The sequence below is a fragment of the Lontra canadensis genome, unplaced genomic scaffold (assembly GCF_010015895.1).
Source record: "Lontra canadensis isolate GAN:19392208 unplaced genomic scaffold, GSC_riverotter_1.0 scaffold50, whole genome shotgun sequence".
In the NCBI taxonomy this organism is placed as follows: Eukaryota; Metazoa; Chordata; class Mammalia; order Carnivora; family Mustelidae; genus Lontra; species Lontra canadensis.
In genome coordinates, this window is record NW_022631044.1 from 4024705 (window position 1) to 4044292 (window position 19588).

At 44.0% G+C, this 19588-nt stretch overlaps 1 protein-coding gene across 2 annotated transcripts in view; it reads right to left on the minus strand.

The window, feature by feature from the left end:
- Positions 1 to 3534: 3534 nt before the first annotated feature.
- ARHGAP25 (Rho GTPase activating protein 25) overlaps positions 3535 to 19588 on the minus strand; it is an 83637-nt gene continuing 67583 nt past the window's right edge. For both annotated transcript variants that reach the window (XM_032873747.1, XM_032873746.1), the window contains 6 exons: positions 15877 to 16009; positions 12751 to 12824; positions 11479 to 11600; positions 10470 to 10666; positions 7208 to 7740; positions 3535 to 4381 (listed from right to left, as the gene is read on the minus strand). In XM_032873747.1, the coding sequence (XP_032729638.1) occupies positions 4174 to 4381; positions 7208 to 7740; positions 10470 to 10666; positions 11479 to 11600; positions 12751 to 12824; positions 15877 to 16009 (1267 nt within the window). In that variant the 3' untranslated portion in view covers positions 3535 to 4173. The remainder of the gene's footprint in view (positions 4382 to 7207; positions 7741 to 10469; positions 10667 to 11478; positions 11601 to 12750; positions 12825 to 15876; positions 16010 to 19588) is intronic.

The window sequence follows — 19588 nt, forward strand, 5'->3', positions numbered from 1 at the left end:
TTGAGCATCACAATTTTTTTGTAAATCTCCTTAAGGTAATTCTATAGTGCAGCCAAGACTGAGAACCACTGTCTTAAAACAGCATCAGTCGTATAAAGTAGGTGGGAAATGGCATCCTGGGAGCCAAGTGTTGGTTTGACCAAAAGGTGAGGCTGGGTCTCTATCCCAGACAGACTCAGCAGGTGACATTCAATGGGTTTGGCCTGGGGGGAAGAACTCCCGGACAGAAGTGGAGAATCACTAGATAGTGGGCTAGAGGAATCACTGAGTCCCCTAACTTTAATCCTCTTCTGCATTGATATGTGAGCACCGGCAATTCAGCTTGCCTTCAGGCCGCAGTTTCCCTATCCATTAAATGAACAGATTAGATTAGATAAGCCCAGGGGGTTTTCTAAGTTAGTTTCTGCACCTCCAAGGCAAGATGCACCTAGGCGATGGCGTTCTCTGCGCACTCCTCGTCTGAAGTCACCCTGGGAAGCTCACAGATCCTTAGGCCCTCCAACTCCAGCTCTTCTGCTGCCATCCAAAGGCCGGCCTGGCCTCCATCAGCAGTAGCGAGACCTCCACCCTTGGGGCCTCGTCCAGGGGGAGGAAAGCCCGGGGGGAGTTCTTGTAAAGGCAGCGTGTTTGAATCGCAGGGGCGGCCTCAAAGTGATCTCTCTGGTCCCCGGCAAGCCGCGGGCCTGACCACGGACGGTATCTGCAGAGGAAGTGGTGGAATGTGGAAGTTTACACGACGTCCGTGTGCTCACATCCCCCTGTCTTGAGCCCTGGGAGCCCGGCCAACAGCTGCAGTTCCCTGGGGCTCCTCGTCCGCCCATCTCCACGGCCTGGAGCTCCCGCAGAGTCTCCAAGCTTTGAGCTTTTTAAAATGGAATGACTAGGCTGTTGAGCAGGGCTTAAGGAATTGAACAGAACAACAACAACAATGTTTGGTGCTTATATCCTCTGCCCAGGCTCTGCGTGAGGAAGGTTGCACTCCAGGCCTCAGACTCTGACCCAGATTCACCGGAAGGGAATTGCTGTGGTCTCAATGTTTGCGCCCCGACCCCCAATTCCTGTGTAGACATTCTAACCCCCAGAGATGAAGGCATCAGGTGGGTGGCTCCCTCCTGAATGGGATGAGTGACGGGAAAGAAACACCCAGAGATGGCGAGCCCCTCCACCATGTGGGGACACACGAGACGTCCGCAGCCCCGAAGGAGGCCCTCGCTCCACCCCGCTCTCAGACTCCCAGCATCTGGAACTGCAAGAAATAAGCATCTGTTGTGACAAGGCGCCCAGTCTGGGGTATTGTGTTATAACAGCCCAAGTGGACAAAGACAGGAATCGTCTCAGTCAACCCCCTCGTACAAAATGTCCCATCTGGCGCACTAACTTACTGGAAAACCCTCAGCTCTGCCTCAAACTTGGGAGAAAAGTGGGCTGACGCGTGCCATACCTGAAGCTGTGAGGTAAATGACAAGTCCGGGTGAGGAAGAAGCCCAGGGGTTTTGGTGGGCACACTGCAGACCTTTTTTAGCTTCTCATTATCTGTGCAGGTGGAAGAGAGGCAAGGTGAAGAGGGGATGGGTGAATGGAAAAAGGCAGGTTTAGTAGATCTCGCCCTTGGGAGAGCTAAAGGTGGGAGCCAACAGAACACGGATGACGTAGGTCTGTCTCTGTGAGTTGCTTTCTGAACACTGGCTTCTTGATCCAGATCAAGCCTAGAGCTATCCCGTGCTCTGCCTCACACAGAGTCTTCGGGGCACGGAGGCCAGTGGCATCAGACCCCAGATCTTTGCAAGCCCTTCCTTGCCCTCACAGGGCCTAGGGTATAGAAAAACTCCCGCTTCTTGTGTTCTCCTTCTATGGACAGTGGCAGAGGAGGAAGCAGGGCTCCTCTAGCCAGCCAAGTTGCCCCCTTGATCATGAAGAGGAACAGACACTCCAGCTTCCAAGGCTGGAGTGGCTGCTGTGTTCCCTCATGGTCCTGGTGGAAGGAATAGAACAAGAGGTGTCATCTGGCCAGGAGGAGCTTGGAATTCGAATGCAGCCCTTCTGCTCAGCCTGAGCGCCTGCTCCGAGCCCCAGCCAGGTCCTGCCACACTGACCTCCAAACACAGACTTCAGGTCCTCCTCTTTGCACCTTTGAGCAAATGTTCCCTTTAGAATTTTGAGGTTACTTCCGTCTTCAGCTTGGTTTCAGCACCTAGAGGGTCAGTGTGAGGAACCCACGCCCGGCAGAACTACAGACTCCTCAGTGTAAATTAGGTGTTCAACAAGTGTCTCCATGTTCGCCTCTCTGTAATTAGGAAACAAGCCCCAGGAAATCAAATATTTTATTGCTTTACTTAATGATGTGCCAAATCACCCCCTTTCCTTTCCCCCCAGTCTTCTATAAACTCATCTCCAAGAGAATGTGCTGGGTCTTGCCCCTGCCCTCCAGTAGTCTGGTGGCTGGTGGTGGGTATGGCAGGACTAAACCACACTGACCCTCCTGTCTGTACCTTTTGCTCTGTGGGTAATGTGTCATGGCCACAGGGAGAGGGACAGAAATAACGAGAGCAAAGAAAACAAAGAGAAGAAGAGAAAAAGTGAGAAAACAAAAGGGGAAAAAGGAATAATGGAGGAAAAGTGCGCCGGGTTACTCTCATCGCAGTAACCATCGATCTCAAACCTCTGAGGAAGCCAGGTGGCTTCAAGAGTTGAAGTAAACACGTGGCAACAATGGGATGACACCTGGAAACCGAGCACAGGGAACACCTGCTGGGCAATCGGACTGGTGGCCTCCAGAGCAGAAGGCACCTTGGAGAACATCTATTTATATGTGTTTCTGTCTCATCCTTACTCAAAGTCTGTCGTGTGTGTGTTTTCGGATATGTATGATAGAGTCGTATAGTAGTACCTGCATGTGATTTCTAAGTAAAGAAATCTATTAGAGGATGTCTGCTCAAGTATTTTCTTCCGATGAGTACATGGTCAAAAGAGCTTGGCGATCACCTGATTAGAACAATGACAAGCACCATGAAAGAGCCCTCTCTCCTACTTAGTGAGGCGTGGGGCTTCACCAGGGCCCTCTGCTAGGCTGCCTTAATGTAGCCTTAATGTAGAAGTCAGCTGTCTGCTCGAAGGCCCCTCTCCCAGCTGTTCTCTAGGGCCTCTGGTCCCTTTCAAGAGTGAAATCACTTGCATTTTGGTGAAACATAATATTATCATGATTATTACTATCTAAAACCCCCAAACCAGCCTCCAAGGAAGTGCCACCATGGTGAGAAGGCCTCTGTTCACAGGCCCACAGTATACAACTGTGGCCATGGAAACGCAGGTCCGGAATCCAGCCCAGGCCCTGCTCACCCAGCCATGTGCTGGGAGAGGAGTGCATCTGCCTCAAGGAAGGGGCACCTTTTACTAAGGCTCACAAACATGTCTGTAAGGATTACCAACAGCCCTTTCTTTCTTTCCTCCCTCCCACTCTCTTCTTTCTTTCTTCCTTTCTGTCTTTCTTTTCTTCCTTTCTTCCTTTCTCTTTATTTGAATATGATTTCTCATCAATTTTGCCTTCATAAATACAAAGTTTATTGCTTGCTTTGTCTTAGTCTAATAATAATTTTGACTTTCCAGCCCTAGAGAGTGTGCATCATGGAAGGGGGGTACAAAATGGGGCTTTGGTCAGCAGGTGAAGCCCTCCAAAACACAGCTCACCAGCTCACCACAGGTGAGTACAAGAAAGCTAAATATCATTTTCTGTCCCTGTGTCTCAAGGCCATCATGAGGCCATCTGATTAGGTGAATTGTTCCACAGAGAAAAAAAAAAAGAACTAATGCCTCAGTCCAGCCTTGGTTGAGGCCAATCTATTGCCAGGTCCTGGGATGTGGCCTGCTTCAAATGTCTCCATTGGACATAGTCACCCAGCATGGAAAGTTCCATTTCACTCAGCCTGAGACCACAGTGGAATAATGCAATCCTTTTGAATATAGCCACAGAGGTCATGGATGTCCCCACACGTCCCTGCTCACCCTCATCTTCCTGCCAATTCCATTGATTTATTTTACCAGGAAAAGTGATGTTTCTCCTCAAATGTCTTCTCCCTCCTAGGGAGTAATTTTGCCTCTCAGTCATCAGGTAGCACCGAGAGAGGGAGTGTGTTGGGTGGGCCTCTGTGGGCTGTCTTCATGGTATGCTTGGAACCCTCAAGCATCAGTTTTGGGCTCTTTCATCGATTTGACAAATTCTTTGACTTCTTCTTCCAGGGCCTTGTTCCTCCTCTCAACATCCTCCCGGGAGCGCTCCACATTGCGGAGGCTGATTTCCAAGGCTGCGGATTTCTTCTTCTCCTTCTCCAGTTCTTCATTGAGCCTCACCACCTTGGCCCAGACATCATAATTTTCCTTCTCAAGGCTACAAGGAAGGAAATAACAGAATGAAAGAACGGGGCATGACCTCTAGACTCTCCCTTCACCCTTGCTCACATACTATCCATTTCCTTTGTACATCACAAGTCCTATATCCAACTTCCACCCCCCACATGCAGACTTCCCAGTAAACCTGAATTCCCAGGGCATGTCTGAGCCCCCCTCTTGTCATTTAACATGATCTTATAACATCTTCTGTGTTGTTGTTTTTCATGTTGTTCTACGTTTTGTATCTTCTATCAGATAATAAAGTCTTTGAAAGAAGGAACCACCATATATATATATATATATATATATATATATATATATATATATATAAAATTTTTTTTCCATCTCCACAGTACCTTGCACATGTCCTGCAACAGAAATACTGATTGGGGGTTGAAGCTCCATATTCCAGATTCCCAACACCTGTGCACACATGACCGCCTGCCCATCCTGCTGCCAGGGAGAGTAGCAGTGCTGCCTTCTCCTATTAAGGCCTCCTCGGGGAGGAGATTCAGAGAATTTCAGGAGCTGCCCTTTGGGAGCAGAGGCCATGGCAGCCCCACCCTCACTTCTGAATCTGCTCCAGGTGAACAATCGGTTGGGTTTCTGAATTCCCGGAAGCTTCCCTGTTCTTAGCCCAAACCATAGTCTAGTCAGAGATGCTCCCTGCTCTTCCAAGCCTTGCTGAATTAACTCCTAAGAATGAGAGTACAATGCCATTTTTAAGCCCAGAGAGAAAATTTCGGGACTGTGGGGAGATTGTGTGATTGGAAATTTGCTTCAGAATTTCATTCTGTGAGGCGTTACCTCCTTGTCCAGCACCCACTCCCCACCCCAAATGGCCTATTTTTTTTTTTTTTTTAGTAGAAACTTGAGTTCCCATTTGAGCCCAGCCTGGCTTCTGTCTTCAGGGGCTTTGGCCAATTCTCCAGGTAATGGCCCTTCTTTAGAGCCTTGCTTTCCCCTGCTTATCTCTTCCTACAGCTAAATTAGTCTTGTTCCTTCTGGCCCTCTCATTACAAATCCAGTTTTCTTCTCCAAGTTTACTCTTGCTTCCATCTTGCTTTGGGAGAAATCTCAACTGAGAGAACTACTGCTAGATTTTGACCACTGCTGCTGGTGGAGAGGTAGAATCTGGGTGGGCTCAGGAGCCTGACTGACCCAGTTCAAACCCCAGCCCTACTGATGATTAGTCGTGTGCCCCCCCGAGGAATCTTTTTATCCTACCCGAGCCTCCATTTCTTCTGTAAAATGGGGATATTATCTATCTTACTGCATTGCTGTGGGGATTACATGAGAAGGTGTGTCTGAAACACAAAGCTCACAGCAGGCATTATGGACTATGGACTCTCTGTTGAGGATGGAGGACCCCTGTGATGGGTGAATTCAGAGGACTTGGTTCCATGCAGGAGGAAAGACCCCTCCATGGCAGCTGGGCTTGCCCTACCCTGCCAGTGACATTCACGTGAGAGTGCAGTAGGAAACTCCTCTGGGGACGCTTCCATCACAGACAAGATGGCACTTGAGTGTTGTAGTCCTACAAATGACTGATTTCAGGTCCTTAGACGAAGGATCTCCATTTTGCTTTTAGACAGGCAGCCCTCTATGTAGGAAACAAGGAATCAGGGCTCACAAAGTCTTCCTTTCATGTGTCTGAGCCTTAGTGGACTGAAAAAGTACCCATGATTTGAAAGCCCCACTAGTTCGCATTTCACTATGTCATGATTTGTGTTCATATGGGCTAAACTGGATTGAGCTTACGTTCATGAAAAGTCAATGGTGTGAAAAAGATTTCAAGAAAATAGTTTATCTACCCAGGAGGCCACATTGTGTCCAAGCACCTTAGGGATGTGCATGACAATTGTGGCAATAGCCTCTGTGTTGGCCTTCCATTCAACCCCTGTGGGGGGCCTGAGCTCAGTGAGAAGCCAGTGATTTGGTGAAGCTTTAGTCAAGTAGATCTGGCTAGAAGCTCTGCCTCACACAGGCTTTAAGGTAGCTGGCAAGGCCTTCTACCCTCATCTGCCCTCTCTCCTATGAGCTACTCCCCACTGCTCCAGCCCACCGCCACTCTTCCAATGCACGAACAGACTGACCTGCTCCCTTCCACACCCTCTGCACCTCTACTTCTCCCTACCTGGCTTGCTCTTCCCCAACAAGTGGGCCTGACTTATGCCCTCGTCTCTTCAGGCCTTTGCCTTAGTGCCACCTTCTCAGTGAAGCCTTCCTGACCATCCTGTTTAACATAGGAACCCCCTTTTTGGACCTCCCAAACTTCTGCCCTGCTTTACCTTCCCCCATAGCATGTTCCAGCATCTGACATAGCATATATTTTAATTACTTATATGTATATATATATATTGTCTGTTCCTGATAGAAGGAAAGCTCTATAAACACGGAGACTTTTGTCTGTTTTGTTCAGTGCTATTCCCCAACAGCTGAGATGGTGTATGGCACACAGTAGGTGCTCAGTAAACATTTTCAGAAGGGATGACTCACATTTCTATGAAAAAATTTAAAGTTCCTCTTAATTTTTAGAGCATGTTGACCCTTAAAGAATCATGATTTGGAAACTGTTTAAGCTGCATAAGCTACACACTTCACTTTTTCATGAATTTAACCTGAAACTTAAAGAGTTTTTACTACTGCAGTCATCTCATCATTCCCTCTACCTCTTTCCTCAATTACGCCCAACTGCTATAGATTACTGCATTCTCTAAACTCAAGGTTTCTAACATCACTTCTTCAGCAGAGGAGAACAATCCCTATTGCTTCTGAAAATGGAAGCTGAGTGATTGCCCAAGGCCCCTCGCAGGTGACTTACTTTTTAATCTGTTCCTCATACGTTTGCTTCTGTGTTTCTATTTCCTTTTGCAGCTCCTGGACCACCCTCTGCAAGGATTCAAGTTCCTCTTCCCCAGAGTTCTTTTTTCCAGGCTCGGTTTCAGAGGTGGAGCTGGCAAGAGTTTCTCTCTTGGAGTCACAAGCTTGGGAAGAGCCGGCAGCTGCCTCATCCCCAGGGGCCCGGGGTGGGGCAGGGACATTATCGTAGGTGGAAGTCCGCTGGGAGTCTGGGCAGGGGGGTACGCCTTGAGACATCGTTCTCCTGTGCCCTTCCCCGGCCTTTACCTCTGAGGAAGGTGACCAGAACTCATTTTTAAAGATCTCCACTTTGTTGCTGTTGGCACTTTGAAACGCTGATGTCAAGAAGCATTTCCGATTAGGGAGTGTCTGAGTCCTTTTCCGTGACTGCAGCTTCCAATCACCTAGCTTTTCCCTGGGGGCTTTACTGCTCTCTTCCAGAAACCCATCATTCGGCCGTTGTCCGGTGGGGCTGGTTGTGTCCGAATCACTGGTCTAGAAAGAAATGGCCACGGATGTCACATGGGTTTTTACCATATGTCAGGTTCCCAAGATAAGGATTAGCAACCTGAAAGAAAGAATCTCCGGGCTGCACACGCATGAAACTCTTAATGAGAAGACCATCTCTTAATTCATCACATTATTGATTATCTGCATGGTGTTTTTTTTCGAAAGGATATTGCACTGAAAGGAACTAACTCATGCTCTAAAAATCAATTGTCTATTAGTGGTAAGAGAGTCTTAAAGTAGGATTTTTTCATAGCTTTAGGATGAGGAGGCCTTTCTAACTAGAACTCAAAATCCCAAAACCATGAAATACAACTGTGATAAATTCAACCTACATAAGTTTCCATGACTCCCCAAATTTAAAAGAACAAAAATAAGACAAAGAAATCACCATAAATAAAACAAAAAAAAGAAATGACAAGCCAGCAAAAATATTTACAATACATATCATGGACAACAAGCTACTCTCTCATATAAAAAGTTCATAAAAATTGACAAGAAAAAGACCAACAACCAACATAAAGATGGAAAGGATAAGATCAGACCATTCACAGATGAAAAGAAAAATGCAACGAATCCTTACACTTAAGATGTTCAGCTTCTCTCATTGTAAAAAAAAAAAAAAAAAAAAAAAAACAATCAAAATTAAAATTACTGAAATATCAGGGTGCCTGGGTGGCTCAGTTTTGGACTCTGGATTTCAGCTCAGGTCATGATCTCAGGGTCATGAGATCAAGCCCCACCTTGAGCTCTAGGCCCAGCTGAAGATTTCCTCTTCCCTCTGTCCCCCCACACCCTCTTACATATATACTTATGCATTCACTCTCTCTCTCAAAAAAAAAAAAAAAAGTGAATTATCAGTTCTCATCTATCAATAATACATCTCCCCAAATCTGAAAATATATTTTGCTAGTGAAACTATAAGGAAACAGGCTCTTTTGTGCATTGACGGTGGAAATACAAAATGGCACAACCTCTATTTGACAATTTTAATAAAAATTACACATGAATCTACTTAACCTCTGACTCAGCAATTTCTGAGAATTTATCCCAGAAATACATCTACTTAAGTACAAGATGAAGCATGGTCAAGGTTATTAATTGCAACCTGGTCAGATGAGGGGTCTGTCCATGAATTGACATAAAAATGTCTTCAGGATATACTCTTAAGTGGAAAAATGCAAGATAAAGATAAAGAGTAGCATGTATGTGTGTGTGCGTGTGCACGCTTGTGTGTGTGTGGAGAGAGAGAGAGCGAGAGAATATATTTGCATAAAAATGTAAATAATTTACATTCATATCTGTTTGTAATTGTATAAAGAAACACTGGAAGGATAAATACGGAGCAAATAAAGGCGAAGAAGGATGGAGTGGATGGAGATAGCAAAGGGAGCGGGATTTCTTAATATATAGTTTTTCTCATTTTAATTTTTTTGAACCATAGATATATAAATTAAAAAGAAAAAAAGAAGAAAAACAATGAACCCTAAAATCAGAAAATCAAGGCCTAAGCTCTTCTTCTAATCTCTCTATCACTTGCTTCCTCAACCCCACCTGGAGACAGAAGCCCTGGGACCTCAAAGTGAAAACTAGAACTAAAACCCACTCTGTAACAACCAAGTGCTGCCATTTTCCACCCACTGGTCAACCTCCCTGAGCCTCCGGTCCTGAAAAACAAGATGTGGATGACAAATTCTGCCCTACAGAGTTATGGTGAGGACCCCAGAGGTGACCTACTTAAGTTTACCATCATAGTGTCTGCCCATAGCTGCCCATACTGTTACAATAAATAGAAACCTATCAAATAAGCATAACGATGTCTACTCCCAAGGACGGCTAATTGGATTTCATTATATGAAGTATGAGCATTTCTAAATATTAATTTGAGGGTGTTGGTAAAATGCATCATGTACAGACATCACCTAAGAAAAATCATAACTACTACCACTAATCTTTTTTTCATACTTCTTTAATTATCCTCAGGATTAACAGTACTATAGACAACTTCATTACCAGGTCAACCAGAAACTTTCAATTTATCTCTTGGTCACATAAAAAGAATCAAGCTGCTACAAAAAGTTCATGGCTGTTTTTGTTTTTTTTTACATATTTGTCTCTATAAATACATAAAAATATTTGAACTTTGTAAATTATTGGCCTCAACTACTCTACATTTCAGAGGTTGCTGAGTTTTTTGACATTGGGAATGTGAGCCACGACCTTTTAGTACAAATGAGGGGAGTGACATTGCTGAGACAGCTTATCAGGGAATGAGAAATATTACATGAACACATCACAGAAATCACGTTTCATTGGGTTAGCGGGAAACCAGTTCTCTCTGGACTTTGACCTGGAATTTTCAATAACTCTTGCTAAAACCCTTACAATGTGACATATAATTTCCCCTATTGAACTTTCCTGGACAGTGTTTGGAAAGGCTTCCCTTTTAGAGTAGGCTTTAGTGAGGACTCTCACTGCTTAGTCATTGGGAAACTGGCACACGTGTCACTAACCCCACCTCCAGGATGCCAACAGAGACTAGATTTTGAAAGAGGTCAGGCTTTCAAGATGCATTCAAATGGGTCTGTATGATCTGCGCCCACTGTCATGGCATCCTCTAAAACTGCTCAAACTTCCACCCCAGACTAGCACTTACATGGAATGACTTGGACTAAAGGAAGAGTCAGAGGGAAGGAAGAAATTTCTCTGCACCTTACCACGTTACTGAAGCTATCTGTCCTAGAAATTGGAGGGTCTTCAGTGGCATCCCAACCCACAGAGCTTCGAGCTACTGGAGGTTTCTTAGGGTCATTTTTCTGAGCAGGGGGTGACAGGGGTGCATCCTTGGACTTGGGGAAGAGGACTTCGTGGTCTCTGATCATCATGGTCATCACTCTTTGGATCTGAGGAGTCCCTGAAAGAAGAAAGAGATTTGTAGACCTGGACCATGGCAAGAGGTGGGCAGTCCTCACAGTCTCCACCCATGGGATGTCTCTAAACTTGGCTCTAAAACCACAGGGCCCAAAAGGTCCCCATTACTCTTCGTGGGACCCTTCTAAATTGCTTGAGGTAGGAGATTGTGGTGAAAGAGAAGGGAGAGAAGGATATGGGAGTGGGGTAAAAGAGGGTTATTTTCAGCCTATACAGGCCCATGGGTCAGTCTTTGATCAGAAACTAAGCAATATAGTAGAGAAAATGAAGACATCTTTCTCCCGTGATGTGGTCCTCAACATGTCATCTCATTTCTTATTGCACACACAGTAAATACATGCCAGGTGTACTGCCTTCCCAAATGCATGGCAGACATCAGTACTCTATGCCAGCACTTCTGCTCACCAAACCAAGACACAGCCACAGAAGCTTTTTCAACACAACTTCACAAGTAATCTTTTGTGAGTTATCTTATACAATCAAGCTTGCTTTCTCTATTTACTGGCAAACTTGCTTTCTCTGGCTAAGGGTATTTAAAAGTCATACAAGACTAAAAAATACTGTTTTTGTGCTAGCCTTTTGTACTGTGTGACCACTGGCTCAATTTTTCACCATTCTGCTCAGCTGCGATCTGGAAAATGGACATAACTTCTGCTCTGCTCCTTTCACAGGGCTATTTCACAGTAGGGACAAGGGAATCAACTGAAAATGCTTGGAAAATTGCAGTGCCCTTTGATAGCTAGGTAATTGTTGCCACTTCCTCTGCACCTGCCTTCCCCATGGGACCAGCTGTACCTCTCATGATCACAGCAGGGTCTTCGACCTTCGACCTGATGAGATTCACACCAATCACGGTAGCCAGGTTATCCACGCTCATCTTGTTAACACCACAGTTGAGCTGGATTTCATGTAGGAACCTGTGGGCAGCCAGGAAGTCCCATAGTAGGAAATAGGAAGCTGCCAGAGAAGGAAGCACTTCCAGATACCACAGGGATCTCAGAGATGGATCCCATCTCCTTCCTTCTAGTCTCAGGAATGAGACTATGATTACAGTGCCAAGCATCTCAAATTCCCAGTGGGTGATCAACAACTATAAAGATTTTTTACTATAATTCCACCCAATGAAGGCATGAAGCTCTCAGCTTCCTTATTAAAAAAAATAACAACAACCGAAAAAAACCTGACAATATTGGCAAAGGAATTTCTAAATACCTTCTCCAAAAACTATTTTTAAATGGATAGGCTGAAACAACTTAAAATTCCAAATACATAGAAACTACCAAATAAATGGTGATGTTTTCAAATGAGGAAACATTATGGAATACCATAGTCATTTATAATCCTATTTTATGACATAGGGAAATGTTCACAATATAATATTAAGCCAAAACCAATAGGATACAAATATATACAAAAAATTGTTCCCCAATATTTATATTGATATATGTAAAGATCTATCATAGAAAGAAAAATATCCAGAAGGAAATATGCCCAAGCAGTAATAGTGATTTTTGCTGAGTGAGGACACTGTGTATTATTTTTATTTCTTATTTATAGTATGTTGTATTTTTCTGGTTTCCAAATCAAGCATGTATCACTTTTATAACCTGGATACTACAACATATTATTTTTTAAAAAGAAGATAAATTTCAGCTCTGTCTGGCATGGAGATCTAGGCTCCCAGCTTAGATCGACCTGGGTCAATTTCATGCTACATGTTGCCATGAATGTCTCCAGGGCACTAAATTATGGTCCCAGAGTCGGGAAGATGGGAGATACTGCTAGAAACATTATAAGGATTTTGGGTGTTCCTGCACGTCCCAGGACTCCAGGCAGCCCTGGGGCAGGCCTGAAGGAGGAAGCATGTTCACTTTGCTTGCCAATCAGACGTGGAATAGATCCTTGAAATTATCTTGTGGATAAAGGGAACTACTTCAGTGCTGCATGAATATGGCTGACCTTCCCAAGGTCTGGACCAGAAGCTATGAGTTCAAAGAGACCCTCTTTTCTCCTCTAACTGGGGCTTTTTTCTGATACAGCTAGAAAGTGATGCCAGGGGACTCTTACCTGCATAAGTAGCTCAGGAGGCTATAGTTGTCTCGAGGAAGGATGGACAGCTGTTTCACCAACTCCTGCTGAGCCTGGGAAGAGATTTTACACTGTAAACCAGCCTGCTCCCTTTCCAGCAATGAGACTCTGGAAGATGGGGAACATAACTGATGTGTCGGTACAGAAGCAGCATGGGCAGTCACTCCCGTTCCATAGTTTTTGTGGGTTTTTTTAAGAAGCTTTTTACTTTGAAATAATTATAAATTCACAGGAAGCTGCAAAAAAAAAATAGTATGGAGAGGCTACGGATATTTTTACAGCCCATTTTTTTAATTTGTCATATCCTCTTCCCCAACTCAGAGCTACTCTAAGGCAAGCATGATTTGACAACTCATACTCTTAATAATGGTTTGCTTAGTGAATGCTTGAGATATAACACTCCAGTAAAGAACTGGATCATAACCAAATACCCCAAGCTATTTGGTATTTAAAACCAAATTCCCCAAGAGAAGGAAAAAAAAAAATCAGTAGTGAGAGAATAAGGAAGTTTCTAAGAAGGGTTTTAAGCAATATGGCCTTGCTGAGACCTGCTAGGACACAGGATAGGCTGACTAATCTGGGGGGTGGGGGACAGGTAAAGGTCAGAATGTTCTAGCTCCATGAGACCGTCAAACAAGGAATGCATGTGCCAGGGAGGGGAAGGACAGAGAGCTTTTCTTAGTTCTCTTCACCCGCAGCTGCCTGTAGGGTCTGTAGTCATTGCCGATAATGTCATGATTATAAAAGCGCGTCAGTTAACATGAGACACACGGGCTCCCTCAACCCTGAGCAACTCCTCCTTTGCACCCTAAGCCCTGTCAGCCTGCGTGCAGTGACTTGGTGCAGACCCTCTGTATCCAGGATGCCTGCTTCATACTGGGATTTCATCCTCTTCAGTTTAAAGAGGGAATTCTTCGCAAAGGCTTCTGTAGACTCTTGGCTCCCAGCTACCACCCCTGCCACATTTTCACCAGCAAGGGAGGCTGATGTCCTCTGCCCTGTCCAGATGAACATTACCCCAGATTAGAAATTCAGAGATGTTGAGATGGAGGAAAGTTGGGAGAAGCAGGTCCAAAGTGGGGAAGTTCTGTGGGTGGGGTGGTGAGAGGAGTCTTACTGTCAGATCTGCATCTGTGTACCTCCTTTGCTTTCCCTGCAGCCAGGGGCTGAGAAGTTGCCTGGTCTTTCTAGCCAACTTTTAAACCTCCCATAAAGCGTTGTTACTTCCACAAAGGGGAGCTGATACGCCTATATTAATTAAGATTTGTCACATTCTTGTTTCACCCCCCACAAAAAATTTCATAAATCCTGCCCCAAATCATGCACTCAGCTACTAAATTTGAAGTGGCTTGAGGTATTTGATTATAGTCCCATTCTGCATTGGATTGTTACATCCCAGGAAGGTTGACACCACGATTGGCTTTCTTTGCATTTTGTTGCTGAGGAAGAGCTGTATGAGATTACGCAACTTAACTTTTGGGTCAGAAAATAGCTATAATAGCTCTAGCGTATTAGCTTCACCTGTATCATCTCTTTCATTTCCTGATGTTGAAATACAAAATCACCTTTTTTCTTGTACCAGGATCCACTTATATGGTGAGGCTCTTTGCCCTGAGTCAGGAGAGAAGTTCTCATAGTTACACTTTCTACCAGGTCTAGGGTACTATTGTTCTGTTGTTTAAAAATGACAACCGTGCATGTGTGTATGTGTGTGTATATATATATATAAAATATATATCATGATATAGGTGATATAATGATATGATGATAACGATATAACATATTATCATATAATACTTTATAAAATATATTATATAATATAATGATATATATAATGATATATATCGTTTTATATATATATACATATATATATAGCTTTCTGGGGGTATACTATATAATAAGTTCTAAAATAAGAATAAACCTCTCCTTAAAACAATCATTTAAAAATATCACTCACCTACCTCATATCTCTTGTCCTCAAAACAATCCTAAGTATAGCAGATGTTATTAAGAAATTTGTCTCAGTTTGTGCTGTCCAGTACAACAGCTACTTGACATATGTGACTATTTAAATAAGAAAACAAAATAAAATTGGGAATTTGTTTCTTTAGCTGAACTAGCCACATTTCAAGTGCCCAATAACCATGTGTGGTTAGAGGTTGTCGTATTGATCAATGCAACTATATACTAGTTCCACCATTATAGAATGTTTCGTTGTAAATAAACTCTAGTAGAAAGTGCTTAATTTGCCTAAAGAAAAAATCAAAGTTAAATCCAGGTCTTCACTGTAGGCTTTTCTGTGCACCATTTTGCCAAAGAGAGCTTTAACACGGTAGTGCTAAGAACTACCCCCCACCAATGAAGGGATTTAGACCCTAATTATTAGCAGTATTAATAAAAGTATTTCTCAGGCATTTGATTTTGCAAATCCTGGTTAAAAACCATGAAGGTTTTTTGTTGTTAGATGGGTTTTCCCAGTTTCTTTTGTTGGTTGGTGTGTTTAATTAACATGAGTCCAGGTTAGTGACTATTGACTATAAGACCTTTCTGGAAACAATTTACATAAGATCACAAATCCTGCAGGTGAACACATGCGTTCTAACAAGCAGGCATCCACAGACACTGACCACAGCCCTGTAAGCAGCTGCAGTGGAAAAGAACAAAGAAAGCTCCTTGTCCTTCCTTTCTCTGGCACATGCATCCCTTGTATGTCCATGCCTGACGCTCATTCACCATGGAACTAGAACATTCTCACCTCTCCCCTGACTTCCAGGGTGTCAGCTCTGTCCTTGTGTCCCAACGGAGTCTCAGCAAGGCCATATTGCTTGAAACCCTGCTCAGAAGATTCCTCTGTCTCTTATTAATTTTACAGTGACTTGGGTGTATTCAATGATAGTCAATTCTGCATTGGATTGTTACATCTCAGCAAGGCTGTCACGATGATTGGTTTAAATTGCTTTTTGTTGCTGACAAAGTTCCAGTTTGAAAAAAGTATCTCACTCAAAGTTATGGGTTCCCTGACACACCGTTGCTTGCCCACCAGAATAGTTCAATAACCAACACCTTCTTCCAAAGCCAGACAACTAACTTCAATGAGATACAGACCTTTGCCTCATCTGCATTCATGAGCTGCCCACAGAGCAGGAACCCCTCATACTGATTCCAGGGAACCACGGGCTCTGGGAGGTCACGGAGGTAGAGCTTTAACAGGGAGGCCACTGTGTGCACATCTGTCTCTCTGCAAAAAATAAGCAATGTTCTTTGAAAGTGAAACTCCAGAACATTCCTCACCTCCCCTTAGTGATCCACTGAATAGAACCTCAGGTTCCAAAAGGGAGTTTTGCCAAGGAGTAGAGTCTGATACAGATGTATCTGAACAAAACATCTTTACTAATCTTCTGGAATAATGACCCCCAATACCTCTTCCTTTATCTCTTCTACCCAACTACCTCAAAGGTAAGTTCAAGGTCTATCTTTTCATTGATCCTATTAAATTATCTTTGTCTTCATCTCTTTCTTTTTTCTCCAAGTCTCTTAGTGCCTCACAATTTTGCATTCTCTACTTAGTCTCTAATTTTTCATGCGATAACTCATTTATATCTGTGGTCCATGATGTCTTTAAACCCTCAGAGAGCTTAAAACATTTCTGGGGTTCATTTACATATTTGCACAGTCACGCATTCAGTCAGTAAGCATTGACAGAACCTACTAGGCGCAAGATACTATGTTAAGCACTGCAATTTCAGCGGGGACCCTGAGGGATACACAGGACACCTGGCCTCATTGAACCACAGAGCTGTGCAGACTCACACGTTACCAAGTCATTACAATATTGTGAGGTTAGTACCATGACCAGGAAGCCCAGGACCTGGGACCGTATGGAAGTATGAAAAACAGGGACACCCAGTGCAGAGTTGGGGAGCCATGGGGACAATCTGAAGAGTGACAAGAAGTTATAGCAGGGGGAAGGGAGAACATGGGGAAGGGAGGGTGGAGAGCAGAGGTCCTGCTGCAGACACATAGATGGTATTCAGATGGCTGCCTGTTAACGAGGGAGGCTCGGGTTTTTCCAGTTCAGCTTCTCCAGCTTACAGCAGGAGTGGGTAACCCTTGGCCCAGGAGTCAAATCTGGCCCACTGCCTGTATTTGTACAGCCTTTGAGCTAAGAATGGATTTTATGTATCTAAATGGTTGGGAACAAAACTCAAAGGAAGCTTATTTCATGGCCTGTGAAAATATGAAATTTGAATTTCAGCCTCCCTACAGTGTTACAGGAATACAGTCATGTTCATTCATTTTTGCATTGTCTTTGGCTCATTTTGTGCAAAGACTCTGCTAAGAGCTGAGCTGAGAAGCTGCAGCAGAAACCATCTGGCCTACAAAGCTTCGATATTTCATATGTGGCCCTTCATCGAAGTCCACTGACCTGTGGTTCTAGAGCTCCTGCATTTATTCTGCAGTAAGAGAAAATAAGTCTGAGTCTACCATATGCTTGAAGTTCATTAGTGAAGAAATTATTCAACTGTCCAGGTAGTATTTTGAAAAGCTACGATGTGGTAAGAGGTTCACACCATGTGAGTGTCTCCTTAGTTTCAGTGATGGGAAATATAGAATTGGCTGGTAGAAGAGCTTCCTGGAGAAGGGGCAGAATGGGTCAGTTTGGGCAGAAGGAGGAGAAGGGAGACATTGGAAGGGGCAGAAATGAGAATGTCAGGACTTGACTGCAAAGCTCTGTCTTGACCTCCCGAGTAAGTATCTTTTGTTTGTTTTAATAGCCAGTGTTCAGAGCTGTCTCCTGAAAAGGCCCCCCTTTTGCAGCCTCAAAATGAGACCGTGAACTGGCATAGAGCCCAGACTGTGGTCCACTGCTGCCTCAGGAAATTGAGGGTGGGAACCATTCACTTAAGGTGGGGATTCTGGAAAAGCCTTCCCTGCTGACTCACTGCCTAAAAATATTCCTGGGCAAAGCCCTCTTGTCGAAATACATGAGAAGTTCCCAAGAAAACGGCAGAAAGACAACCTGCTGACACACATTATCCTAAAGTCCAAGAGTGGGTCCTCCTCATGCCCCAGCACTGCAACCTTTTCTATGGTCTTAGTAAGAATCCAGGACCTCTCCCTCACTCCACATCCAGTTAGCTTCCCAAGCCCCTCAATCCTACCCGAATGTCATGTGAGTTGCTCTAAGTCCTGGCCCCCACCCTTCACTGCTCTATTTTAGAAGGTAATGGCCTCCTGCCAGGATCTTGCCCCAGCTTCCTCTCTGGCCTCCTGCCTCCACGGTTCCATTCTCTGACATTCTGTCCACTGCTTGGCGCAGCCCCCAACACACAAATTACACCCAAGCAACGAATGTTGCCAACAACAATTTGAAATAAGAAAGACAGTATCAATGATACATTAAAAAAACAGAATCTTTTGAAGATAAATGACAACAACAAAAACCACAAACTTCAATCAGAAGAAACTATGACAGCAAAAATATCTAACATTAGAAAAAAGAAAGGGTTATACCCATTGATATAGTGTAGATGCTTCAAAGTTATAACCAAAGAGCACAATTATCTATATAAATCATCTGGTAATATTTAAAACCAGAGGAAGCTTCCTGATTCATTTTACTGGGGGAAGATAATTCTGCTTGTCCTGACTAACCCTTCGTGCCTGTTTAATGTGTCTGAGTGTAAATGTCATTTCTCTTTGGAGGGTCTCTGTAAATCCACCAGAATATGCCAAAAGGCTCCTGTTCTGGGGCACCTGGGTGATGCAGTCCGTTAAGCATCCTACTCTTGGTTTTGGCTCAGGTTGTGATCTCAGGGTTGTGAAAGTGAGTCCTGGGTTGGGCTTAACTACAAGTCCACTTAAGCTGAGATGCCCTTCAACAGACGAATCAATAAAGAAGATGTGGTCCATTTAGACAATGGAATATTTCTCAGCCATCAGAAAGGATGAATACCCAGCATTTGCGTCAACATGTATGGAACTGGAGGGGATTAGGCTGAGTGAAATAAGTCAAGCAGAGAAAGACAATTTTCATATGTTTCACTCATATGTGGAACATAAGGAATAATATGGAGGACATTAAGAGAAGGAAGGCAAAACTGAAGTGGGGGAAATTAGAGGGAGTGATGAACCATGAGAGAGTGTGGACTCCAGAAAAAAACTGAGGGTTTCAGAGGGGAGGGGCAGGATGGGGGGGATGGGTTAGGTCAGTGATGGGTATTAAGGAGGGCATGGATTGCATGGAACACTGGGTGTCATATGCAAATAATGAATCATAGAACACTACATCAAAAACTAATGATGTACTGTATGGTGACTAACATAATAAAAAAAATTTTAAAAAGACTCTCTCTTTCTGCCCTTCTCCCCCACTTTCTCTCTAATAAATAAATCTTTAAAAAGGTGGGGGGCTCCTGCTCTATGTTCTCAGAGTACCATCCAGTTTTCAATTTTAGCACTTAACACAATGAAAATTATGCAATTATTTCAGGAAATTTTTGGTTTAATATCTGTGCTCCCATTGTAACAGGGTCAAATCAGTTGTCACAGTTGTAGTCTAAATTTCCAGCATGATTTTTCCTGATTTTGCTCTTCCTTCAACCCAATGAAACATCTTTAAATTATTTTTTTTTAAGTCAAGGACAGGGGCACCTGGGTGGCTCAGTGGGTTAAAGCCTCTGCCTTTGGCTCAGGTCATGATCCCAGGGTCCTGGGATCGAGCCCCGCATCGGGCTCTCTGCTCAGAGGGGAGCCTGCTTCCTCCTCTCTCTCTGCCTGCCTCTCTGCCTCCTTGTGATCTCTGTCTGTCAAATAA